The sequence below is a fragment of the Labrus mixtus genome, chromosome 17 (genome assembly GCF_963584025.1).
Source record: "Labrus mixtus chromosome 17, fLabMix1.1, whole genome shotgun sequence".
NCBI classification, from domain to species: domain Eukaryota; kingdom Metazoa; phylum Chordata; class Actinopteri; order Labriformes; family Labridae; genus Labrus; species Labrus mixtus.
This window is the reverse complement of record NC_083628.1, coordinates 936,028-948,104: the sequence shown is the minus strand read 5'-3', so window position 1 is coordinate 948,104 and position 12,077 is coordinate 936,028. Positions and strand designations below refer to the sequence as shown.

The 12,077-nt window shown below is 43.6% G+C and overlaps 1 protein-coding gene across 1 annotated transcript in view; it reads left to right on the top strand.

The window, feature by feature from the left end:
- Window positions 1-12,077, top strand: part of grk3 (G protein-coupled receptor kinase 3) — a 66,365-nt gene that overhangs the window by 40,307 nt on the left and 13,981 nt on the right. The window contains exons 3-11 of the mRNA XM_061062024.1: window positions 1,480-1,553; window positions 1,829-1,930; window positions 4,213-4,287; window positions 6,052-6,113; window positions 6,229-6,280; window positions 8,493-8,584; window positions 8,675-8,774; window positions 9,866-9,944; window positions 11,669-11,814. Coding sequence (XP_060918007.1) covers window positions 1,480-1,553; window positions 1,829-1,930; window positions 4,213-4,287; window positions 6,052-6,113; window positions 6,229-6,280; window positions 8,493-8,584; window positions 8,675-8,774; window positions 9,866-9,944; window positions 11,669-11,814 — 782 coding nt within the window. The remainder of the gene's footprint in view (window positions 1-1,479; window positions 1,554-1,828; window positions 1,931-4,212; window positions 4,288-6,051; window positions 6,114-6,228; window positions 6,281-8,492; window positions 8,585-8,674; window positions 8,775-9,865; window positions 9,945-11,668; window positions 11,815-12,077) is intronic.

The window sequence follows — 12,077 nt, the reverse complement described above, 5'->3', positions numbered from 1 at the left end:
GTACCAGAAAGTACTTAGGACATCTTAAACACCGAACACAATCGTAATTTTAACCAAATCAAAGAGAGCTTTGATCTGCAGAGTCCCTCTGCACCTTTAAGAAAAAGCTAAAGACCCAGCTCTTTCATGAATACCTACTAACTTAATGATGATGGTCTCCATATTATTGATGATGATGATGGTAATGACGATGGTTTTTGTTTGATAACGACGACTTATAAGATGGTTTCTATACTGATTAGAGCTCTCAAGAACTGCCCTCAATGTTGTGCTTTGCCTCTGGTCACTTCCTGTCAGCACCTGTGTGTCCAATCAGACTCAAAGCTGATCGTTTGCTCTTACTCACATTGTTCCCTTTTTTCTAGATCCTTGCTTGTGTTGTTCTTACTCTCTGATGTACGTCACTTTGGATAAAAGAGTCTGATAAGTGAAGTGTAGAATTGTAGAGCTGAATGTATTTGTGTGATTCTGACAGTTTTCAGGAGTTGTTTCTGCATTTCTAAGAACAAGCTAAGAACATGAGCATCCCCTGTGTCTGCTGCCTGGGCGGAGTTCTGTTTTTGCTGTTGTGGTATTGAAATAAACATTTGTTGATATTGTTTTGAGTTTTAAAAGAGTTTTGGTAACAAGTCCATCAGTGTTGGACGATGTGAAGGTTTTTGCTTCTATCATCGTTTTGAGTCGTACTTATCGCCTCGAAAACTTTATCAGGACCTTTTCAGTATTCATGTGAATGCCCCAAAAGTTTCCTTTTCATTAATAAACTGTACAATGGGCGCTGATAGATACCACTGCTGCAATGAATCATTTATTTTATTTATTTATTTATTTGTTTATTTAACATGGACATACAGTAACATTGGTTCTGTAACATTTAATCATGCACAAGTTCCAGATGCACTGCTCTTAGTGTTTATAGCAACATGCTAATTTGCAACACCTGTCCACGGGAGGATTTTAAGAAACAACAGAGATAAAGGTAAAAAGTGTAAGAAAAAGAAAACAGTTCAGTTATAAATACAGCAGGGATAAAATACAGTTACAGAGAGAGAAAATATACGACAGACATTTGTGAGCTCTGTTGAACTTTTAATTGTGGAATATTTAATGAAGCAATGATTGATGCTGTGATTTTTCTTGAAAAAGGAAATTCATCTGCACGTCATGAAACGTCTGAAGACGTCTGTTTGTTTTGACATTTCAGTGACCTCTGAACCCAAAGAGCAGACTTCACATGAGAGTCTTCTGTTTTATTATTTGTCTTTGTCACTGAGGGTCATGACGTTATAATTCTGGTTGTCACAGGATCATCAGAGTCAGCAGGTTTGATCCTCAGGAGACCTTGAATGGCGCCCAGACGTCCTCTCAATCCTACAGAAGTTTAATCCGTCTGGTCGTCTGTGTGTGATCGTTAGTGGTTAAGTGACCTGTAACCATCAGAAGGCGTTTGTCCTCACCGTGTCCCTCTGTGTCCTCCAGGCTTCCTCCTCTTCAAAGACTTCTGTATGAACGAGATCGACGAGGCCGTGCCGCAGCTCAAGTTCTACGAGGAAGTGAGTCTGACCTGTGTGTGTGTGTGTGTGTGTGTGTGTGTGTGTGTGTGTGTGTGTGTGTGTGTGTGTGTGTGTGTGTGTGTGTGTGTGTGTGTGTGTGTGTGTGTGTGTGTGTGTGTGTGTGTGTGTGTGTGTGTGTGTGTGTGTGTGTGTGTGTGTGTGTGTGTGTGTGTGGGATTAGACGGCGTCATGGGATGGCTGGGAGATTAGGCGCAGTAATCGTGGTCGCCCGGCGTTGTTCTGTCGTTAACCTGACCTCGTGTTGTCCGTCTCAGATTAAAGACTACGAGAAGCTGGACTCCGAGGACGAGAGGTCGAGCCGCAGCCGGCAGATTTACGACGGATACATCATGAAGGAGCTGCTGTCCTCCTCACACGTGAGGGTGACACACACACACACATACACACACACTCACCTGCTCACACACACACACATACATACACACACACACACACACACACACATACATACACACACACACACACACACACACACACTCACCTACTTTCACACACACACACACACACACACACACACACACACACACACACACCTACACACACACACACACTCACCTACTCTCACACCCACACACATACACACACACACACACACACACACACACACACTCACCTACTCTCACACACACACACACACACACACACACATATATACACACTCACCTACTCTCACACACACATACACACACACACACTCACCTACTCTCACACACACACACACACACACACACACTCACCTACTCTCACACACACACACACACATATATACACACACACACACACACATATATACACACACACACACACATATATACACACACACACACACACATATATACACACACACACACACATATATACACACACACACACACACACATATATACACACACACACACACACACACACACACCTACACACACACACACACACACTCACCTACTCTCACACCCACACACACACACACTCACCTACTCTCACACACACACACACATATATACACACACACACACACACTCACCTACTCTCACACACACACACACACACACACACACACACACACACATATATACACACACATACACCTACACACACACACACACACACACACACCTACACACACACACACACACACACCTACATACACACACACACACACACACACACATACATACACACACACACACACACCTACACACACACACACACACACACACTCACCTACTCTCACACCCACACACACACACACACACTCACCTACTCTCACACACACACACACCTACATACACACACACACACCTACACACACACACACACATACACACACACACACCTACACACACACACACACACACACACACACCTACATACACACACACACACACACACACATACATACACCTACATACACACACACACACACACACCTACACACACACTCACCTGCTCTCACACACACACATACACACACACTCAGTCAGCGGTGACCCACACACAGGGACACAAAGCGAGCACCTGTGAGGGACTGGTTCCAGTAAACCATCAAACATCTCCCATTAAAGAGAAACAGAAAAACATAGAACATCAAAAAGAGATTTTTCTCCGATCAATCTGTTTTTATTGTGAAATATTTTACAGTTTGACCTCAACCGACTTCTAAGAAAGACTTCAGACCGACTGTATCGATCCAACAGAGAAACCAAAGCACAGACGTTTTTCAAAATAAGAGACATTTTCAGAATAAGAGAGAGAAGAAACTGAAGTAGTAATAAAAACTGAGCCGCAGGGGAAATGATTCTCCTGGATTGATGTGGATATTCTGGATATTTATTAATCTATCACAGTGTTTCCCAACAAATGACCTTGACCATTCATCCTCTCATCGTTCACATGTTACCCTTAATGTCAGACTTTCCACAGTTAAAGTAAAAGATCAATAAAAAGAGAGAGCGAGAGAGAGAGAGAGAGAGAGCTGCTCGCTGTGCAGGTAATGATCCCAAAGGTGAAGCAGAAGAGAAGGGGGGAGGTCGCAGCTTCCCGCCCTTTCTGTGTCTTCAGTTTGCACTCATGCCAGTTGATTGATTGGGATTAAATATGATCATGGGTCGTCATGTGAGCACATAATAATGACCTCCTCGCTCTCTTTCTAAATAAGTTATGTTCAATACGTCGTATGTCATCACTTTGGCATCGCGCTGTGCCAAATACCTCGGAGCATCCTGGTCCTTTACTGTAGTTTGATTAAAGGGATGCTGACTTAACAGAGAACGACCGCAGGGCTGCAGATGTTAGACCTCACAGATGTTTAATACCTGACTTTATGCTCTTCACATGAATGACTGATTTCAGTCTCTAAAAGGAAAAACAACCAGACAAGAATCAGCTCAGCCTTTGATGATGAGACTGAACAAAGTGGTTTCTCTTTAAACAAACACAAGTTTACAACAAACAACACTGCAGCTCTGTCCTCCTGCAAGACTGAACTGCACTGTCTCCTCTCTGAAGGGAGGAAGTTATTACACACACACACACACACACACACACACACACACACACACACACACACACACACAGAAAGAGAAGTGAAACTTCTGGTAACGCTGCATTTTTAATGACCTCTTCTTCTTTCTCCCTTCAGCCCTTTTCTAAGAAAGCAGTGGACCATGTGCAGAGTCACCTAAAGAAGAAACAGGTTCCCCCCACCCTCTTCCAGGTATTTATGACAGAAACCTTTCACACTTTTCTCTGTGCTTCCTGTACGCACACACAACATATGAATGTGCTTTGCCTTCCTTACTGTCACATGTCAAAGTTTTAGTTTAAAAAACAACAAGTTGGATTTGATACCGAATGGCGATCATAAATAGACAAGACTGCTAATTTTTGGACACACACACAATTTCAAACCGCAGATTTTCAACATCCTGCAGCTTCTCCCACAGTTGTAGTTTTTTGTTTTTGAGAGGTTAGAACACAGAAAGGTTTACAGACCCATGCAGAGCTGGATAAACACTGAAGCTTCAGAGTCCACCACATGGTGACCTGAGTGAGCATGGACTCTAGAGAGGAGGGGGGGGGGAGACAGCTCTCTATAATGTTTAGAATTTAGACTGCAGTACCCATTTTAAACACTAGGTGTCAGAGTTACATATTGCTAATTTAAAGTGTTAAATTAAATAAGAATGTATGTTTGTTGTTATTTTGATCCACTGAAGTTTCAGAGAATTTAAATTTCTGCAAAGAGTCCTGGGTATGAAAACCGCAGAACGACCGTTTAACACTCCTCACAAGAAGCGTCTGTCTTAAAATAGCCTCTCTGTCTGTCTGGGATTCTACGTACGCTCTCATCCCTCATAAAGGAAGTGTTTGTATCATGTCCATCAGCCAGACGTAATCTTGTAGTATTTTTAAACACCACATTCTCCGTTTCATGCTGCTGCTCATTAAACGTTTAGTGAAGAGCATCAACTGCCAAAAGGCCACCCAGGAAAACCCGATCCTGAGAAGCGAGGGACAGTCGTTTCCTTTCAGCTGCGCAAATCGAATCTCCCCCCATTTAGACCGCGAAGATGGAAGCAAATAAGAGACATAATTATTAGAATTTTAACAGTCACTGAATGTTAAATATTGACATTTAAACACTACTGAATTCATAGCATTGAAATATTTTACTTTGAAAACAATGTATCTGAATGTATTTGTCATGAATTCAGCAATTTATAATTCAGATCCAAAAATTGGAAAAAGTGTCACAATTTCAACATTAAAAAGATTCAGGTTACTCAAATTTGATTTGTCAAATTCAGATCTAAAAATTCAACTGGTCAAATTCAGATCCAGATATTCATGTTGAAAAATTCAAATAATTATGTCTCTTATTTGCTTCCATACACGACACGCCTCTTATTCTGGGTATGAAGTTATCCCCAGGGACTTACTCCATCCTCAAAGACGTTCCACCAACCTGTCAGTATTTCCTGGATAATTGTTTTCAGCTCTTAAACTTCACGCTCAGCTGGTGGTAGAGGCGTGTTCACAAAGACACAACAGAAAGAAAAGTTTAACGTCAGCTTCAGGAAGGCAAGGCAAGTTTATTTATGTCGCACATTTCAACAACAAGGCAATTCAAAGTGCTTCACACAAGACATCAAAAGCATCATGACAGAGGAAAGAAAAGAAACATTAAAATAGAAAATTTTAAAAATCACTGAAATTATTAAATCTGAAAATATGTTTGAATAAAAATAATTCAGATGAAATTAATTGAAGTAAAAATATAAAAAGAATTAAAAGTTACAGTGCAGAGTTAAAGTTTAAAATCTTATTAAAGCTGTTTAATGAAAGGCAGGAAGTGACATCACGTCCAGCTCAGCCGTCACAAACATGCTCAGAGGAGAGATATTCACACACATTTGCAAAGAATTTTTACCACATAGTTACTGAGAGGATGCTGCTGTTTGTGTCTGTCCCCCTGCAGCCGTACATCGTGGAGATCTGTGACAGCTTGAGAGGGAAGATCTTCCAGAAGTTCATCGAGAGGTGAGGCAGAGGTGGAGGAGGCCGAGCGGGAGAGATTCAGGTTGTTCTTTTTTATTTATTACGCGTACAGTAAACTCACAGCCTCCTTTGTTCTCTTCTTCTTCTCTTCCCACAGCGACAAGTTCACTCGTTTTTGTCAGTGGAAGAACGTGGAGCTCAACATCCATGTGAGTACAAGATGATGACGTCACTTTCTCACCTGACGTTTGATTGGTTTGTTTGATCCAGTCCGACACTGTGGGGTGAAAACTGACATCATAACCTCCCAGCAGAGTTCAGCCTGTCAGCTGTTTTTACATTTAGTCCGAGTCGAAAGACGAAAAATAATTTGAGTCACATTTTAGTATCAGGAACTGTTACCTGCAATTTCCACATGGTCGGTGCGTGCTGCGTTCTTTAAGCATCACAGTTTTGCTCTGTCCGACAGCGTGCGCCCTGTGACACATTTGTTTTATATAAATATATTGAAGATTAATGGAGTTATCAGGATGTCTATGGATGTACAATTACTATCACAGTAGTTCTTCAGGTGTAAGATTCACCTTTTCCCCTCATTTCTAAGTGGATTCACTGATATCACATCATGATGGACGTCAGAAATCATGGTTTCCATGGAAACTGTTCACACACACAGAATGTGCATGCACCTGTCCCACCTGTCCTCTGAACACCTGCATGCACCTGTCCTCTGAACACCTGTCCTCTGAACACCTGAATGCACCTGTCCTCTGAACACCTGAATGCACCTGTCCTCTGAACACCTGCATGCACCTGTCCTCTGAACACCTGTCCTCTGAACACCTGCATGCACCTGTCCTCTGAACACCTGTCCTCTGAACACCTGTCCTCTGAACACCTGAATGCACCTGTCCTCTGAACACCTGAATGCACCTGTCCTCTGAACACCTGAATGCACCTGTCCTCTGAACACCTGAATGCACCTGTCCCCTTCCCCTCACAGAGTCTGTGTTTGTTTTCTAAACCGCCTACTATAGTAGTTCGTCCTGATTGGTCCAAAATGACGTTTTTTAACAAAGTGAGATCCGCAGTATGTACCCGGATGCCGTACTGATTCTGTAAAAAAATGTCTGCATCCTGTTTCCCACAATGCAAAGCGCCAGGTCAGAGATGGAAATGACGGCCATTCTCTGAATCATGAAAATCTAAATTAATCTTTCGTCAGCTGTTCTCAGACTGTAAGTGGACGCTGCTCTGTAACGGCGTTTGGGCTGTTCTTTACTTCCTCTTTCCAGAACCGGAAACCAGCTTAGCCGGGTCTGGTGTAATGCAGAATAACCACCGACTGACAGACAGACTGCTGCTGAACGTAGAGCATACTGCACGCTACTTTCGTTATTAGTGTGTGGTCGGTGGTTTCAAAAACTGTGTCTCACATCCCTCTGCGTCGTTCACATCAATAGAAAAAAAGAAAAACACTCAGAGCTGCTCTTTACTTTCACGTCCAATGAACCAAGAGTGGTTAAAACATGACATCACACGGTGGTCAGTTAGTCATTCATTGGACAGATTGAGTGACTCACTCTGCATCTTCACGATCAATGAGACAACAGGCCGAGCAGATGATCAGAAACATGCAGCCTGTTTGTGTGAAGGTTAATAACACAGCTTGTAATGTTCAATGTAAACACAATATCCTGAATGTGGTTAAACGTGTAAACACGCTCGCTGTCGACCTGCAGTTCCACTTTAAAGGTTTGCAGTTACTGTGTGCTCACTTTTTAACGAGGAACACCAGAACAGTCCTTTCAAATGTGTTTAAACATCCGGCTCCCTTCATTCAGCAGATGCTGTTTACTGAAGTGTTTATGATACACCACAAAAGTCCAATACTCTGGAGACATGATGGAAACTCAGCAGACTTCAGACTGCTACATGTGAATGAGAAGTCTCCTTCAGTTTCAGTTTTTAAAGGTGTTCATACCGAGGTGACGCATCTGCAACCACAACGCCCTGAACATCCTGCGTCTGCAACACGACCACGATCTTCAACTGGTTTTAAAAATAATCGAATAAATAATAAAATCAACCAACCCCAGTTTTATTTTACATCATTTTGTTACTATACTGTCCTCCATGTTTCTCTTTGTCCTGTTTGCTCATTCACTTATTTTGTCCCTCTTTCTAATTCATTCATTTTATTTACTGACCCTTTTCCTTTTGTTTTGTTTGTTTGTTTGTTTGTTTGTTTGTTTTTGTCTGAATCTGCTTGCAAAACTTTATCGTACCACAGTTCCCCCTCTTGTTTCTATCTCTTTCATCCCCGTCTGAACCAATCCGAGCAGGTCTGAAGATATTTACCGACTTCTGTCCCGCCTCTTTTTTTTTTTTTTAACCTTCTTCTCTTCCGCCCGTCCTCAGCTGACCATGAACGACTTCAGCGTGCATCGGATCATCGGCAGGGGCGGCTTCGGCGAGGTGTACGGCTGCAGGAAGGCCGACACGGGGAAGATGTGAGGAAAAACCCCTCCACTGATAAAACACTCACATTAATGCTTTCTGCCCCGTTTTTAATCTGTGGCGCTCGCTGTTTGACCCGACAGGTACGCCATGAAGTGTTTGGATAAGAAGAGGATTAAGATGAAGCAGGGCGAGACTCTGGCGCTCAACGAGAGAATCATGCTGTCGTTAGTCAGCACGGGGGTGAGTTAGAAACACGATGCTCCTTCACTTCAGACTTTAAGTTTTAATAAAGTAGAATCTGACTCAGAGCTCAGAAACAAACAAAGAATAACGAGAGGAGCTAATCAGCTAACTGACGTAGCGAAGGTTTTTAGTTTATTTTTTTGTTTATTTCAATCGGGGACAGTGTACAAAAAAAAACATTAGTCTCAGAAGAGAAGAGAAGCTTTGTACAGGATTTAGCTAGCTAGCTAATTTCCATCTGTTGTCCCCGGGCAGATGATGTCAACAGCAAAATAAACGAAAGGTTAGCTTTGATAGTTCTGCTCCTGACACATTCAGATTTATAAAGATGTTAACTGGTTATCGTTTTACTAAAGGGACGCAGATGTCCTAGCGGTAATGTCGGACCCCCGTGTCGGGGGCTGTAGTCCTTCAAGCGGGCGTCCCGGGTTCAAGTGCGACCTGTTGCTCCATTCATGCACGTCTTGCCCCGCTCTCTCTCTAAAATAAAGGGATAATAAACCTTTTAAAAATAATAATAATAATATGTGATGTAACCAGACGTCAGTCACAGCGGACATTTTACTGCAGAGTGAAACATTTGATTTGATTTATTTGAAGAACTTCAATCTGAGGACTTCGACTTTGTTTTTGTCATTTTTTCCGACTTCAAAAAAAGGATCTGAGTCTTTTTGTCCCACCTCTGAATGTTTCAGAAGTTTCCACACTTTAACTAAAGAATCATTTCGTAATGAAGCTGAGAATACTCCTGTTGTCATAGCAACAAGAGCAACTAGTAACTTTTTAATGTGTTTTTACGTCGTCGTTTCAGAGGTTTGTTTTGTTTTGTTTTGTTTCTTTGGACGTATCGACCTCCTCCCAGTCTCTGCTGGAGGTGTCACGATACCTGATTTTAAAAACTGTGATTCCAGTCAAACTCAAAACGATGTTGATGTTTGTTTCAAAACAAAAGTAGACGTCCGATGGATTCATTTCTCTCCTATGCAGCTTCAGTACTTTTCCAAACGTCTGATCATTGAATGAGACTGTTTCCTTTGAAGTCTCTGGTGTCATTTGTCTGTTTTTTGTTTTTGCCTCCCTCTCTGCAGGACTGCCCGTTCATCGTGTGTATGACGTACGCCTTCCACACCCCCGACAAGCTGTGCTTCATCCTGGACCTCATGAACGGTAGGCTGACCTCCAACACACTCTCACAGACCTCAAAACATCCCCTCCTGAGACTCCTGATTGGATTACTAACCTGTCCCGAGCAGGCCGGGTCTCTCTCCCGCAGAGAGTCTGACTCCTCACATGTCAGCCCCCCCCCCACCCCCCACCCCCCACCCCCTCACATCACACATCAGCCTTCTTCAAACTCTCCTCACAGCTCATCTTGAGTGTCTCCTCCTCAGGACTCCATCGTCAGCAGCGTCAGCAGCCTGAGTCACCTCTCACACACACACAGTCATCAGCACTCTGCTGTTGTAGCTTCACTGAGTCGGCCCGGGTGGAGGGAGGAGTCTCAGAAAGCCCCCGCCCCCATTGATTCTCATTTTCTCCCCTGAGAAGATTAGCACAACATATTGACGCCGATCAATCCACATGGTGTTGTGAGGTCACGCTGCAGACTCATGAGCTGTGTTTATATCAGGGATGTGATTCTTCTCCGACCGTCCGACATGAGAATCAAACGCTCGAGACTTTAATGACCCGTGAATGTGTTTCACACACACAGACCAAAACCTGAGCGGGTCGCGCCTCAACGTCTTTAAAGGTGCACTGTGGAGTTTTGGTAGTGAAATTTGAAAGTTGGAGAAGTGTAACTCTAAAGAGAGGGGGGAGAGAGAGAGAGAGAGAGAGAGAGGGGAAGGGGAGAGAGAGTTAGAGGAGAGAGAGAGAGAGAGGGGAAGGGGAGAGAGAGAGAGTTAGAGGAGAGAGAGAGAGAGGGGAAGGAGGGAGAGAGAGGGAGAGAGAGAGAGGGGAAGGAGAGAGAGTTAGAGGAGAGAGGGAGAGAGAGAGAGGGGAAGGAGGGAGAGAGAGGGAGAGAGGGGAAGGGGAGAGAGAGAGAGTTAGAGGAGAGAGAGAGAGAGGGGAAGGAGGGAGAGAGAGGGAGAGAGAGAGAGGGGAAGGAGAGAGAGAGTTAGAGGAGAGAGGGAGAGAGAGGGAGAGAGAGAGAGGGGAAGGAGGGAGAGAGAGAGGGGAAGGAGGGAGAGAGAGGGAGAGGTAGCGAGATATTGAAAGTTGGAGAAGTGAAACAAGTCCATACTATATTTCTTTGAATAAAGTTTGTGTATTCAGTTAAAAAAATAAAGGGGTCCCTGGAACTCTGATTGGAGCTTAAAAGCGACCAGGAGAGTTACAGTGTCACTGTAGCGGACCCCCACCATGACTTTTTATCTTCCAACAGTTTTACAGGGACCAAAATTTCCTCTGAGGACAGTTTGTGTTTAGAGTTATGAACATATACCACAGAGTGCACCTTTAAACTGCTGCCTTAGATTATTTATCTGTTTACATCCGTATAAGGTCGCCATCTCACATCGATAAACTAGCGGACAGGAGACAGATGTCTGCTGCTTCGTTCCTCTTTCTCATGCCGTTGGTTTCTTCTTATCGTAGCTGGTTTCTTCAGATTTCAGGCTGCACTCTGGTAGTTTCGCTCGCTCCCCCGTTGAGATAACAGAATCCAAACTGCAGCTTTTTAAAAACAGGACGTTGTGACGCTCAGGTGACTTTGAAGAGATTTCAATCACCACATAAATAAAGTCACTTCATCACTTAGAATCACGTCTGAGAGGAAGGAAACACCATGGATCAGGTTTAGATTTCATCATGTGTGTGTGTGACAACCTTCTAATGTGTGTGTGTGTGTGTGTGTGTGTGTGTGTGTGTGTGTGTGTGTGTGTCATCAGGGGGCGACCTGCACTACCACCTGTCTCAGCACGGCGTGTTCAGTGAGAAGGAGATGCGTTTCTACGCGGCTGAAATCATCCTGGGTCTGGAGCACATGCACAACCGCTTTGTGGTCTACAGAGACCTCAAGGTAAGACCCCCGATTTATTTTTGATCTTTACTTTGGGGTAACGAGGATACAGAAAGTTGATCTTTAGTTTCTCCTGGACTGGGTCTCCATCCACTGATCCACCGACTCACCTCTTTTTGAAAACCTTGGATTGATGTCGGCCATGTTTTCGGCCGTCCTCTGTGTTTCCGCTCTCTCTCCCATGTTTGGACCGGTTGCCATAACAAGAGACGTTTTCTGCAGAAAGTCAGGGAACAGTTTTAGGGCTTCAATAAACAGAGCGGCACGATGCAGATAAT